The sequence below is a fragment of the Zalophus californianus genome, chromosome 14, assembly GCF_009762305.2.
Source record: "Zalophus californianus isolate mZalCal1 chromosome 14, mZalCal1.pri.v2, whole genome shotgun sequence".
Lineage (NCBI taxonomy): Eukaryota > Metazoa > Chordata > Mammalia > Carnivora > Otariidae > Zalophus > Zalophus californianus.
This window is the reverse complement of record NC_045608.1, coordinates 62,679,666-62,695,419: the sequence shown is the minus strand read 5'-3', so window position 1 is coordinate 62,695,419 and position 15,754 is coordinate 62,679,666. Positions and strand designations below refer to the sequence as shown.

The 15,754-nt window shown below is 35.4% G+C and overlaps 1 protein-coding gene and 1 non-coding gene across 3 annotated transcripts in view; both read right to left on the bottom strand.

The window, feature by feature from the left end:
- PIK3C3 (phosphatidylinositol 3-kinase catalytic subunit type 3) overlaps positions 1-15,754 on the bottom strand; it is a 136,707-nt gene that overhangs the window by 14,351 nt on the left and 106,602 nt on the right. For both annotated transcript variants that reach the window (XM_027576730.1, XM_027576731.1), the window contains 2 exons: positions 9,715-9,883; positions 3,322-3,412 (listed from right to left, as the gene is read on the bottom strand). In XM_027576730.1, the coding sequence (XP_027432531.1) occupies positions 3,322-3,412; positions 9,715-9,883 (260 nt within the window). The remainder of the gene's footprint in view (positions 1-3,321; positions 3,413-9,714; positions 9,884-15,754) is intronic.
- On the bottom strand, positions 5,084-5,241 carry LOC113913425. Its single transcript, XR_003517208.1, has one exon. It is a non-coding gene; the product is annotated as a U1 spliceosomal RNA (small nuclear RNA).

The window sequence follows — 15,754 nt, the reverse complement described above, 5'->3', positions numbered from 1 at the left end:
AGAAAATTTAAAACTCCCTGAAGATAAGCAATTGTCTTTTATCAATACACACTCCCTAGTAACAAAGTTAATAATAGGCTAGGAAATACAAGTTTTCTTTCTTTTTTTAGTTGAAGTATAGTCAACACATAATGTTACATTAGTTTCTGAATACATAGGTTTTTTATCTCAAGTATTTTAACTTCCCTTTATTCACTAGGACAATCTACAGGAGTTGACGAAGAAGTCTTATTTCCATATCACATGTTCATAAGATATCTCCTTTTAATTTATTCAGAAAGAGCTGACATATCCTACTTCGTGAGCCTTTCCCGGCCACAAATTTTAAAATTTCCAGAATCAATGCCAACTCAACTTTTCATTTTCCTCTCTCATTTATTTTTTTCTCTAAACACTAATCACGATTAGTATATTATATATTTTACTTACTTTATCCTGTTTCTTTTCTGTTTCTTTTATTAGAAGGTAAGCTCCATGAGGGTGGAAAATTTTGTTTTGTTTATTATTACTATAACTCAAGCACTAAGACAGTGCCTGACACATAGTAAATAGCTCAATAAATACCACTGAGTATTTATCCAAATAAATAAATAAATCTTTAAAAAAATTAGCATGATCTCTTTGCTCATTTTTGGAAATTTGTCTATCCACCGTGCTTTAGTTATACTAGCACATAACACTTTGCTTTATATCAATATGCATTATTTTTATTAGACTACTTGGATAACTTTGTTCTAAATTATTAAAAGGACTAAAGCAACTTTTGTGCAAGCTTCCCATGGCACAAAGCAAAAGCACACTAACCTACTACTACCAGATACTTAATGTTTGTGATTGATGATCATATGTTTTAAATTGCGATTCCATCTCACATTTTTGGGCAATTGTGTTTTCTAAGAAATAGACAAACATGATTAACAAAAATATCATGTATTCCATATATTAAGTATTCAATTTTCAAAAAATTAAAACAAAACTGATATATACTAAATAAAGTTATGGAGACAAGAAAACATTGTTGTGCTTCGTTATGATTACTCAAATAATTTAAATAATCTGTACTTCTCTCAGCCTCAAATGTGCTACTATATTTCCCTAGTTGGTTTCCATTCATAAGGTCAACACAAAAATTTTCCAAGTGGTAAGACTTTGAAGTAATGTTAGCAACTGTTATTTCAACAAGGTATAAAAATCTATACTTCTTAAAAAATGAAATATATGACACAAATTTTAGCCTTTTCCAGAATAACTTCCCAATATTATTATGACTTTAATGTCAAATTTATGTTGTAAATAATTACTTCATATTCTTAATAAAACAGTAGAAAGCAAAGAAACCCTTTATGAAAAATCCTTTTGGGGAGATATATGGTGAAATGCCTTTTTTTTCAAGGTTCATGTAATTGAAATTAGAATAAACAGCTAAGGAGTACCAGTCTAAAGAAAAATAACTAATACACATGCTTTTTTTCTTCCCAAAATACACTGCTTTGTGTGCTAAAAGACAGTGCCACTAACATAGCTATAACAAAAGGGCACTGTCCTTAAACAATAAAATCAATGATTTTCTAAAAGAGAAACAAATAAAAGATCTAATAAGAACAAGAACAACACAACTAGCAGAAGAAATTGGAAGACTCAGTTTAGCAAATATTGTTAGAGAACTTTCATAAATGACTTCTGAACACAAGTGAAATCAGGGAAGAGTGACTATGTGACCAGAGACAAATGGATTTAAAATACACAACAAAACAAGTCCTGAATATATCAATGCAAAAAAAAAAGGAGGGGGCAACAATATTTGGAATCTAATGTACCCATCAATTACAGCCAAGGAAATTTTCAGCAACCAATTATATTTCCTGATGAATGAGCTTTAGTCAATAAATAAATGAAAAAAGGAAGTCATGTCAAAAACCAGTGTGATGACTAGTCTATTTCCTATGGGGAGAAGGGAGTTTACTGGAACAGTGCTTGCTGGATAAAATAATAAATGAAGTCTTAATAAGAGCATAATATTCTTAAATGGCTCAACGATAAAGTATTTCCATTAAAACCCCCTCTTAATACTTGTGATAGACTTACAAAACTAGGTAAAAGAGATTCTTATTTATGTTTGCAATGGTCTGAATATTTGTGCCTCCTTCCCCCCAAATCCATGTTGAAATACTAATGCCCAATGTGAAAGATATTAGGGTAGAGCCTTGGAAGGTGCTTAGTCATGAGAGTGGAATCCTTATAGAAGAGATCCCATGGAGCTCCCTTGCACTGCTGCCACATGAAGGTACAAGAAGACTTCAGCCCCAAGATGGCTCTCACCTGACCATACTGGCACCCTGATCTTGGACTTCTAGATTCCAAGACTATGAGAAATAAATTTCTGTGGTTAATAAGCCATCCATTCTTTGGTGTTTTGTTATAGCAGCCCAAATGGACTAAGACAATGTTCAATCCAGAGGAATCTTTCTAATAATGTTCAGAGTCCATAATGTCAGAAGTTACAAGCTTTTTAGTCCCAAGTATTATTTTCATCCCCCATAGAGACTCCATCTCTGAGACGCTACTGTCCTTTAGTAATTGTACACTTCTGCAAGGCAAAAAACTATACTATCTTTCAAGTTCAATATTGGTAATCACACTGATATTGAAGATAATCTTATCTTTGGATTTAAAAAAAGTGCTTTCTACATACTACCTCCAACTGCCCCCTGCCCTCCCCCGCCAAATCAGAGAATCAGAAGCTAATTCAGACAAAAATCTTCAAATGTGCTGTCCTTTCTCCCATCCCTTGCTAGAATTCATGGTACAACAACTCTGAATCACTGTTCACCTACACAAAGACTATCCTTTTTTCTTTTCCTTGTAGGCCGAGTTAAAAGGCAGGTCTCTACCTGTAAGCAAGGATATGGATGGGAAGGATAAAGAATGGCTCTTTTCTCCCAGTTAGGATCATTGATAGTTTGTCTCTGCTCTTTAGCATGCATAGCCCAGGAGTGCCAGGAATCAGATATCCTATCAGAATTATTAAAGAAGTGCTAAACTTTCTAGAAAAAAGAGCAAGGGTCATAGATACAATGGAGATTTTCTCTGTAGATACAATGACCTAGTCATGTGATTTTGGGTATGAACAGAACTGGCTGCAGGGACTGGAGAGGCTACCGCATTCTGGAAGGTAAAAAAAATTACACAAAGGGTCTCTTTCTTAATTTATGTTACTTAAGAGTCTAGTCAGGGACATCAAGGGGAAATGGGTTATTAAAACCTTAATATCCTTTATATATGAAAAGTAGACTAATATACCTCACAATGTATAAAAATTACCTTTTTCACAGTTTTATCTGGTTCAAGAGCAATATCTGGAATGTTTGCATCCACCATCAAGGAGAACAAGTTCAAAATCAGGTTAGAATACCTAAAGGAAAGTGGGAAAAAACAAAACAAAACAAAACAAAAAAACAATGTGTTAGACTTCTGCAGTTCTTTCTCCTGTAAAGAATACTCCCAGAAGTAGTAGCTGTACTTGGATCTTTACTATTACTCCTACAGAATATAGAATGTGCCATTATCAGCTGTCTCAATGAAAAGTATCTTATTCTGGGGTCTTGATATAATGCCCTTTCTAGGTCCCACACTATGGGATAAACTTTTGGAGTAGCCATCTAATGGCATTCTTTTCGTTCTTACAATAAGAATATTCTTTTTAGGAGAAATCTAAGGAGAATCCACTCTATATCTAATTAGCATTTAGTGAACACTGAAGATCTGTCTTTGCTAGATGATGTCAAGAATCTGCTACTGTAAGACTACCTCAGTGTGTCATGGCTAAAGGAATGAAAGAGATACACTGTCATCTCTCTAATCATTCAGAAATATCCCCCAGGGATATTAATCACCATTTTAGGAACTACAGAGGCTTGTCTGGATATAAGCAATCCTAAATGAAGGAGAAAATAGCTAGTACTCTCTTACATTAAGGATAGGCTAGATATATAAATAATATCATCTTTGGACTATGCTGTCCCTACAGGAACTAAAGGTTTATCCTCACCAATCCTCAAACTCTTCCACTTCCTCTCTCTCTAGAAAGAATGGTACTATTCCAAATGTTCATTTCCAGAAGTGGAGCCTTGTGGGGAAAGGTGTAAGTGTACCCTGGGCACAATCCACCTCCTGCTCCAGAATACTCTCCCCTTAGACAGTTATAATTTTTCTGGATGGCTCTTAGTGACAAAGGAGAATCAGGTTTGACTTTGGGGATGGATGTGAGTAAATGAAGCTTTGTTTTTAGGCAATAAAGGCTTTTAGCTGATCTCAGTAAAATTATCAACAAGTACCTTGCATGTCTTCTCTAGGGATGGAGGTCAGGCATTAGGTGATACTAGCCATCTACTCATCCATTATATAAAAAGGCACAACTTGTTCCCTAAAAACTGGCTATTGTTGAACTATAATGATAACGGAACTTGCAGACAAAAATAACTATTCATATAAACTTCAAATTACCTTTTTATCATTTCTGAATTTTATACTGTCCATGAAAATCTAGAGGGACTATAGACAGAAAAAAAAAGAGGGACTATAATTAAAACTAATACCTTGAAGTCATCTTCTAATCAAATTATGCCCTAACTCACTTATAGTAATAGCTAAACAGCTTTAACCTAGCTTTAAGTTACTAATTAAAAAAAAAAAAATTACCACAGATGTTATTCCATTTCTACTCATATAATAATTGTATTTATTCACCCAACAAATATTTACTGAGTATTCACTCTATACATTGTTCTAGGCACAAGGAATACAGTGGGGAACTGAACCAACAAGGTCCCTACATTCATGAAGTTTACATTCTGGAAGAGAATGGGGGACTCACAAAATAAAATGAGAACATAATTTCACACCTGGCTGACTGATAAAAAGATTTAAAAAAAAAGAAAAATCAGGGAAATGGGTCAGAGATTGATAGGTTAGGGGGAGAAACCATCTTAAGCAGTGACGATTTTATTCTAAATGCGCAGGTTGGCAGCAACTGAGTAAAGTGTGGAGTAACACACTCAGATACGCATTTTTATTTTATCTTTTTCAGGGGAAGTGTGAACACAGTCCCCCACTACCACAAATTATGCAGCTCAGTTTCCCACATTTGGGGGGATTGCAGGGGTGAGCACATCCAGAGTGCAATGAACAAGGCTCATCCTAAGAAAACCACCTTCATGATCATGGTATTTCCCCTGCAAGTAGGAGATACGCATTGTTAAAAGCTCGCTGTCTAGGGAGAAAAGAAACAATACAGATATTCTCAGGCTGTACGTTGGAGATGAAGTGGAAAACAGTTGCTGATGGTTTCAACGGAGCAAGGGAGAGGGAGCAGAGGAACTGAATGTCACCAAGGATTCAGCCTAAGCAATGGGAAACTACTGTTGTTCACAAAATAAGAAAGAGAATGAACAAAGAGCAGGATTGGGGACAGGGAATCAGTAATATTCTGTTTTAGACATACTGAGTTTGAAGTGCCTACCAGATTCTTAGTCAAGATGTCAAGTAGACAAGAGAACTCAGAGGGGGTACCAGGGCTGATGTCATCAGTTCAAAACATCAGCATTTGGATCCTAATGAAAGTCACAAGTCTGGATGAAAATGCTGATAGAGAGTTTAGGGGGAAAAATGATCCAGAACTAAAAGGTTAATACTGACAATGGAACTTCTATACAGTTGAACATGTAAAGATCAGACAGAAGAGGGAAGAAATCAGCAAAGCAGCAGAAGTAGCCAGCAAGGCAAAAAGAAAACAGAGGAGTGGGTTACACCAAATCTAAGAAAGGTTTTCAGGAACAAAGAAGTGCTCAACTGTGTCAAAGATGCTAGGAAGAAAAGCGGCCACTAGATTTGGTGTAGGTAACTGTTTATCTTGATAAAATTAGTTTTAATAGTAGAGTAGGGAAGTCTTATTGGAGAAGGCTGAAGGAAGAAAAGGAGGCAAGTTAGCGGAGACAGTGAGAACAGACCTTTTTAAAGCAGATGGGCTGTGAAAGAGAGTAAAGAACTAAGGCAAACTAAGGTTTGGAAGTTGCAACAGGGAGCAAGGAGGGCATCAAGCTTTGAGATATGTAGGATATGGAAATCAAGAAGATCCACTTGAGAGGGCTGCAAGGACCATGGGAACAGCAGAGTACAGCCAGCTGCTACGTATTATGTCATGAAAAAAATACGCTCTTTCAATGAACCCTCAATTATTCACACTCTGTTCTGTTGACTATACAGTTTTTCCCAATCTTGCCATAAGGGATTCTCAGGAATATATCACAGGGTAGATTCACAGAGTAACACAGGGAGGGGAAAACAAAGCTCAATTTTGAAAGGGATATTTCAGAGATTCTCAAAACTGGAGGTCCATTAGATTCACCTGGGAGCTTCTTAAAACTATTAGTGCCTGAGCCCAATCCCAGACCAAGTAAATCTGATGGGCCTCAAAACTGTTTTTCCCCCTAAAGTTCCCCCAGGTAATTCTAATGGACAGCCAGGAACTATGTTAAAATGCTTGCCTTCATGTAAGCATATGTGTGTTTCTTTTTTAAAAGGCAAACATTAATGTTTTCTGGAGTATCTGTTGGTTTTAATTTAGCCATCCATGCTGCTATTATTGTAGCAAAGGAAAACAAAATGTAAATAAATATAAAATGAGATATTCTATAAGAAGCTTAAACATCCAATTACTTTGTAGAAAATCTGTCACTACCTTAATTGTATTAATCCTTTACATCTGTTGCTATGAACCTGCATTTTCCATTTAAGATAGGGCACATGACCCCCCCAAAGGAAAGTATATATTAAATAGCATAGTCATTCAATATTCTACCCAGAAAAAAAGATTTAAAGGTTACTAGACATCTTTAAAACCATTATCAAAAGAAAGTATAAAGTCATCCAAAGATGGTCTAAATTGTTCATCGAAAACCTTCAATACTAAAAATAGAAATGCATTTAACTATATCAAGTGAGGTTTCCTATAGTGTTCCAGAGGTCTATTACCCCTACAGTATATCCACTTGGCATGCAATAAATATTGAAGAATCCTACCAAAAAAAAAAAAGATTTATTTAATAAGTGTACTACTTCAAGGAGGGAGAACAATGAAGCTAATGATGAAAGGAAGTATGATCAATAAAGTCACGGCTGTTTGGTAACTATGCAAACATTCTCAGACAACGTAAGAACTTTACTTGATATAGTCAAATGCATTCCTAATTTCAGTATTTTTACTGGAAAATTTAGGCTGTCTTTGTATCCTAAGTGTCTATTAATGTTTGGCATATACGTGGGTTAAGAGAAGGAGTTATGTTTTCCTTGGACACAAAATATTTTAGCATTACTCTTGCCATGAGACAGTATTCAAAAACCAAATTTACCAATTACTCGTGTATTAGGTATTGATTAATAAAAGAGATGATAATATATTTTGTTACATGAAAATCAGAACGCCACAAAATGTGTTCTGACATCTATACAATTGTAACCATTCATAAGTTAGTTCAAAAGGAACTGCTCTGTTTACATGGTCCAATGTTAGTGAATGGTTTCTTGCTGCAGAAAATGATCAGCCATCAATAAAAAACCATGAAAAGAAGGTGGTTTGTCATACCTATAAACCGTAATTTTAAAAAGTGCCAAATAACCTTAGCTCTAAACACACTTTTAAGTATCAGGTTAATTCTTATGGTATAAAGGCAATTTTTTACTAGCAGAACAATGTTCTAAAATACAACATTAAAAAATAAATGTTGGGGGCACCTGGGTGGCTCAGTCAGTTAAGCGTCCAACTCCTGGTTTCTGCTCAGGTAGTGATCTCAGGGTCGTGAGATCAAGCCCCACGTCAGGCTCTGCGCTCAGCATGGAGTCTGCTTGAGATTCTTTCTCCCTCTCCTTCTGCCCCTTCCCACTGCACTTTCTCCCTCTAAAGTCAATAAATAAATAAAATCTTTAAAAAAATTAAAAATAAGAAAAATAAATGTTGATTAAAATATTACGGTCTAGCTGATCTTACCCAAAGTACAGTGAAATTTTAAAAAATAAAGCAGTTTTCATGAAGACTTAACATAAAATTATTTAGATTAATCTGATTTTTCTTAGTAGTGATGAAAGTTAACTTTGGCTCCATATTAATAACCTGCCTGTATTCTCATTCTACTGAATTGCTATTAATCCACTATCAATGACAGTTTATAAAGCACAGTTTTCCTTCTGCTTTCAGTAAGATAGAGCACCTTTGACATTTCTCTAGTTATCACTTCATTCTGTCTGCCTCATCACTGAGAAGGCCATGTTTCCATCTAGTTTTCGGTAGGCTTTGACTACTTTAAATTAAAAATCCCAGATATTAAAGTGGAACTCTCATCTCATCTCTCTGAAAGTGCTTCTGCATCAACAGACAAATCAAAGAGCACTGATCTCATTATTCTTTCAGCATTTCTGGTAAGTAAAACTGAGTCACTCTGCCACCTAAAGGAAAAATAGTGTGGCTGTTTGTAACATGCACGTCAGAGTTTGTGACACATGGTACAGACTGAGTTAACAATGGTGGCCTATGAGTCACTGAGAAGATGAAATCTGATTAATAGGTACAGCCATTCTCCTAGGACCAGGAGCATCAACATCATCCAGGAACATGACCTCACCCCAGATATGAAGCAGAAGTTCTGGGGTTTCTCATATAAATACTGAAGATTCTCACTTAATAAACATACAGAGTGTCTATGTTCTAACCAATGCATAAGTAACTGAGGTTACAAAGACAAACAAGACAGAGCCCACATGCATAGGCAACTTACTGTCTACCGGTCATATATTTTCAATGAGAAGAGATGTAAGAAGGTATGTCGCCTGGGCTGGGAGTTTCTGCATAGTTAAGTTGGGTCAAATGATCCTGTCATTTATGACTAATCACCGGAGCCATGTCCTAAATTTAACAAGCATGACTTTTTTTTTTCTGATGTTAAGTCCTAAGTAAACTCGGATGGAAAAAGCAGAGATAGAGGGCATTGGAGAAAGAAGAAGGGATAGAGAAAAATCAACTTTCTTCCTTTAGCAGGATGACTGATGCGGTGCTAAAGAGACAAAATCATATGTAACATTTATTCTTCCATCATTTAACAAACTTCTAAATGCTCCTGAAGAACAACCAAAACTAAGGCTGATAAAGTTGCTACAGAATAAAAATGAATGGATTAGTATCACTTTAAATAAGCTAAATACTTCATTCTTTGATAAAGAAACAGGAAGTGAGTTTGGGAGAAGGAAAAGAACTCAACATCGTGATTATAATCCTTCAAGACTGGCTTCAGGGAGAGGTGAATGGTTATGAAGCTTCTTAATCTTTTCTCCATCCCAGCACTGTAAAAGCACACATAGTATATTTTACTAAAATGATTATAACCCACTGATTTTGAAGCCTCCATGTTTGCCTAATCTTATGGAATGTCAGCTTCCTATCTGGTGGCATTTAGCAATCAAATAATTAGTGGGAAAGCAAGAAATTCTTTTTTCTTTTGCTATCAGACTGTTTATCAAAATAGATATTAAATGTGCATTAAGAAATACTTTTGCCCGTGTCATTCTGGAAAAGAGTGATGTTAAAGAATGTATACATTTGAACAACTCCTTTTCTTGCTCTATGAAATGAATTTATCAAAATTCTTTATGTCAAGCAAATCAACTTACCTTCGAAGGTGGAGAAAAGCCGTGTAACACTGTTTACGGAACTCTTGGTACTGCTCACTCTGGGTGCCCCCCATTCCTTCTACCATTTCTTTATTCAGCTTCATTGGAGGAGGAAGAGGCTTTGGATCCCGACCCAAAATATATCCGAAGTCTATGTGGAAGAGTTTGCCTGGATATTGATAAGAAACTCATTTGTTTCCAGAATTATCTTTAAAAACTGAGAAGGGGATATGTCATATAATTGGTCTAAGCAGTGTCTCTTCATAAAGAATATCAATTCATGATGAAGTCTATTAAATTGTTTAATCCTCTAAACCCAGGCTTGGGAGTGGTCTTCAGAGCATTCTGCAGTTCATTTTAACTTACATTTATTCAGATGAAACTACAGTTAAAATAATCTGAGTAATATTAATTTATATTTCACTTTTAGATCTTCAGAATCAAAGACAGCCAAAGGCTAGATAACTTTTTAATGGATTAGCAGAAATTAGTATCTTGTAGCAAATTTTTCATGCTAAAGTTTACACAAACTCCATTCATAAGCAGAAGACCTTTTCTTTTAAGTATTGCTGAGATGAACCCTTTAACTTATCACTATTCCCCTTACCAAAACAAAACCAAATCCCCCAAATTTCAAATTACATTCTTAGCTTCAGCTGAACCATTTTCAACTAATCCATGTCACTCAGTAGCTGCAGACTAGGAAGCCACAGTATTTATGTCCGCCAAGAGCTGAAGACAGCTGCAGTGCCCATGAAGACAAACCCTAGGACAGTTACCTAAACCCATCATTCACTTTAGAGAATGATTCACCACCACTGATTTCATAAAGCATCCTGTGACTTATAAGTAGGTATAAAAGAGGCATACATTTTAACAGAAAAAGTAGCCCCCTGGATCCTACAACCCAAGCTTCACCAAGGCAGGGATTTATGCCCTTTTTGTGTATGGCTGTATCCCCAGCCTCAGAATAGTTTCTGGCACACAGTAGGCACTCACTGTTGAATGAAGGAATGAATTCATTTTAAAAAGCCAGCCAAAAATCTCCCTCGTGCAATCTGCCCACTCCTGTTTATCTTGTGATACATTATATGACCTGTTTTATGTGAAAACCTATCCTCCATCATGTACTTGGGAAGTTCAGGTACCCCCACCCTGTCAAGGGCTGCAGCCAAAAACTTTCCTCCTTCAAGTACATGTATTGAGTTTGGGCATACTTCTGCCACCTTGCAAAATATTTTTATACATCAATTCTACCATTACCATGTTAGCTAAACTCTCTACCTTTTTCTCTGAGCATCATTACTGTTACTTGTGAATATTATACTCCATCATTAGGTCACTGTTGGAAACAGAAAACAATGTGACTCTAGGTGTGGCCATGAAGTCCCAGGTGAACAGTGATGCACTGGCAGGCCCTCTGAGTCAGCCATGTAACTGCTCTTTAGTACAACTAACACCTTCATGTTTCACTCGATCAGGTATGTGACCCTGACAAAGCCACTTAATGTTTCTAAGCCTCACTTTCTAAACTGCAAAACAGGTTATTACTATTAATTACCTCATAAGACAGAATTAAGAGAGATAATATACTTAATACTTAACACACTACCAGGTACACAGTAAATGGTCTAAATGTCTGCTGTCATTGTAATTATTTCCAACTAAGCTGTAGATGAGTGTGTCAAGCAAAATAACAAAAAAAAACCCCATTTAAGTCAAGGATGATTATATCTATAGCCTCGTCCCATTTTAGAAGCTATGTCCCTAAGAGGAACATAGCTGTGGTTTTGCGTTAGCAAAACCAAATCAAGCTATTTAATATCTAACGACCAGGTCTTTTAAAGGTGCTTACAAATGATTATCTTAAATATTTCAAATATCACCTTTTAAAAAAATTTAAAATACTGAACTCTGTTCAAAAATAAATATTAATAACTACCGACTTAAAGATGTTTAAAATATACTGAACTGGTATTTATGTCCCTTAGACCTGAGACCACAACTGCCAGGAATTAGTAAAATTAAATATTAAAGGGATAAGCAATCTTATTATTTGCAACTCTTCCCAGGCACTGTTTTTACAATGAAAAACTAAATAATACATTAAGTTGGAAATCCTATACAACTTTGAAAATGAGAAAGAACTTCAGATTTGCCAAGGCCAGGTAATAAAAAAAGGTCCAAATTTAATCAATAATGATTTTAAATTTAAGTAAAATTCATAGACGCTGGTGCTATTTTCACACAACAGTAAAGAAAACTATCCTGAAAATGATCTGGAGTACAGAGCAGACATCGTACTACATCTAGGACATGGAATTCATATATAAAGAGAAACAACAGTTTACACATGAATATGCGTAACAAGTATCCAAAGGTTTAAACACTATCAACACCTGGCTAGAGAATAAGTGGCCATTATCAATGCAACCACTGCACTGAAAAAAAGTTTTCCATTTATCCACATCATCTCCCTGTCTTTTTTTTTAAAGCTTACACCAGGCTTAAAATGTTCTGTTCAAATTGGGGAGCTGATGGAAGTCTCATTAAAAACTTTTTAAACACATGTGTCTATCTATTATAGTAAAGGACAGATGGGAGGTGAGGGGAGAAGGAACTATAGTCAGATAGAGAGAGCAAGGAACCTGTAGAGAATTAAAAAAGGGTGTTGTTCCCCCCCAAAATAACAAAATAACAGCTTAGCAAAATGGTTCCTCTAGCGCACACCAGGGCCACTACCTACAAGGCACACATCTGGCACGCATCTGGTAAGGAGTTACTAGTGAGGCTCCCACCCCACCTATTCGTATCAAAACACTTCAGCGAAGTGTATAATGAAAGTATTTGTTCCCTTAGCTTTCTCCCCCAAGCTAAACTCTTCCTGAACCATTAAGGGTCTTATAATCAAGAATCTTGCTTTATTTATTTTTGTATAGTACTGACACCTAGGGTAATGCCTAGCATGCAGGAGCACTCAGTGTGACTATTTTGCATGAATTTAACTAATGATATCTCAATTTCACATTTACAGCTTAGACAACTTTTAAAAACATTGTTAATACAAGAAATTTCCTTCTAGAAACCACAGAGTTCTTACATGTTGTTTTGTTTTATAATTTTTGTAGCCTCGTTTCCATGAAGACCTATAATAAAATTAATAGAGGCTGAGTCTGGATCACCTAGATCTTTACTACTTAGTACTATCCTGTGATTTCACTGTTTTTGATTGGGTTGGTATTAAACAACAAGGCTACTTCAATTGCTTCCAGCTAACACTAAGGGAAGCAGAAGTGGTTATACCTTGAAATTACATGACAACATCCTGAACAAACAAAGGTTATAAAGTAGTTCAAGGAGAGAAAAGCAGTTGAAGAATATTCACATGGGATATGATATTAACAGCACTCTGAACTCAAACTCACACTATACTATCTGTACCATATTCACGCAACAAGTGACAATTTAATTTCAACATTACTTCATCTGTCACATTAATGTTGTTGGATTACATTTTGCTAGTCTGTAACATGATTTAATTTATAAATCTGTTTTTACTTTATAGTTATAGAAGAGTACATGCATAAGAAGCTAATACCAGGTTCTATGTCATACATACTTAAGATTATAAAATGTAGTATCAACACAATGGGTTTTACTTCTATTTAAAACAGTTCTGTGTGTTACTCATGACTGAAAAACACCATTTCAGAATTCTAAAATGGACTTCAGAGGTCCCAAACCACAATAAGTTTGATTTCTGGGGAAATCCATAGACTTCACCAAATTCCCAAGGGAAGCCCATGATTCCAAAAAGATGAGAAACTACTTTCAGAATAAGGTCTTTGATAACTGTAGTGCTTACTGGGAAAGCATCATCTCCTAATGCTTTAAGGTTCAAGGGAATATGCAATCACTGAAATTTCCATGATTTGGTAAAAAGTCCCTGATCAACTTCTGTTAAGGATTTCACTGCCTTCAACTAAACATGTATCCTCTGTTAAGCTAAACTAACCTCTTTATTTTGTGCTTTACTCTCACTCTGAGTTCCCATTTGTCTTTTACAAATTTTTTAGACAAATACCATTCTACCCTTCAAGAGTCAAAGAGATGAGAATTTTACAATATTATAGGTACAGATAAACTTTCCTTGGTTTTGTTTAATTATTTAAATAATGTTTTGTTTTGGGGTGGTGGGTGGCTCAGTCAGTTAAGAGGCTGACTCTTGGTTTGGGTTCAGGTTATGATCTCAGGGTTGTGGCATCCCGCCCCATGTTGGGCTCCATCCTCAGTGCGGAATCTGCTTGAGGGATTTCTCTCTCTTGCCCTCGGCCCCTCCCTCCAACTTGCACAAGCTCTCTCTGAAATAAATGAATCTTCAAAAAAATATAATGTTTTGTTACCAATATAATTTCTAATGATACTCAGCACTTAAGCAGATAACCTAACTGACCAATCTTTGATTCAAAGCTGATTTTTTAAAATAAATCATGTAATCCTAACATCAAACTGTATCAGCCATCACACAAGGCTTATTTAATGGGATCCATCCTTTAATAGGAAACCTAGCTCCACTTTTCTCCATTTCACTACAGGCATTACTGGAATTCCAATGTCAGCTCTGTACCACTGCTTGCAAATGGAGAGTATATTTCTATCCTTCTTGTAAGAAAACTCTCAAAGAATAGGATTACTGCTTAATTATAAGGCATAAAAGATTCAGTATCTAACAATGAAACCATTATTATGCTTTGCAAGTTCAAAGAGTCATGTATTCTGAAAAGAGGCTATTAATGTTTTAAGAAAATTCATCTGTTGATACCAAAGGGAATGGCTCTTTTAAAGTAAATGTCTAGGGTGCCTGGGTGGCTCAGTTGGTTAAGCGACTGCCTTCAGCTCAGGTCATGATCCTGGAGTCCCGGGATCAAGTCCCACATCGGGCTTCCTGCTCAGCAGGGAGTCTGCTTCTCCCTCTGACCCTCTTCCCTCTCGTGCTTTCTATCTCTCATTCTCTCTCTCTCTCAAATAAATAAATAAAATCTTTAAAAAAAAAAAAGTAAATGTCTAAAGTGAAACTTGTGATGATTTTAAAAATGCACTTCATGAAATTAAAAAAAAAAATTGTTTAAAAAATTCAGAAAGTATGGGCTTATTCAAATCTATTAACAAATCTATTAATCCTAAACAGTCAAGAGATAAAGTGTATGTAAAACAAACTGAATGTTGATTGTAATTACCTTCTTTTGTCCCTGACTTGCAATACGAAGGGAATAAGAGGTGTTAATTAAATTTCCCTGTTATTTGAATAAGTGACAATAACTTATTTCTAAAATAGTGGTTCAAAGAGTTTGTAGTTCTTGGATTAAAGAGAACAGATACTGCTGAAATGAACAGCATTTCATAGTAGAGGTTTTTTTTTTTTTAATTTCCCTTTTGTCTATCCAATAATTACATATGACCAATCTCAAGATTGTTTTTATTCCATTTTTTCACACCTCTGCTTAATCCTTCTATTTGACTCTCTTCTTCTGTTCCCCATAATCCAAACTCTATTTTTGAAAATCCCACACAATCCCCAAATTCAAATATTCTTCCCTGCCATTCTACTCTACAGTAAGTTTCCCACTCTTCAGCTTCTTTGCATACGACCCGACATTTTACTATTTTTCCATAAAATGCCTTTATTTCTTAGATGAATGTTATATTTTTCTTATGTTTTCTTATGTGAATGTTGAAGCTGTCCTACCATGAAACCTAGGAAAAAAGAAGGTGGTGAACAACCACTTATTGATACAACGGAACCTATATTTTTGGAATTAAAAATACTCCTTAAGCTACACTCCCAAGACTACCAATGCTTAATAGTTAGTTAAGCCCTTACAATATACTTGGTTAGAGCTATTTTCACTTATAGTTAAAAGCACAGTAGTGATGAAATATTTTTTAGTAATAGTTTTTGAGTAATGAAGAACAATAAGACATTAAGTATAGATCAGTATAGACGTTCCAATTATCTGCTAAATATTTCATTTAAATTTTT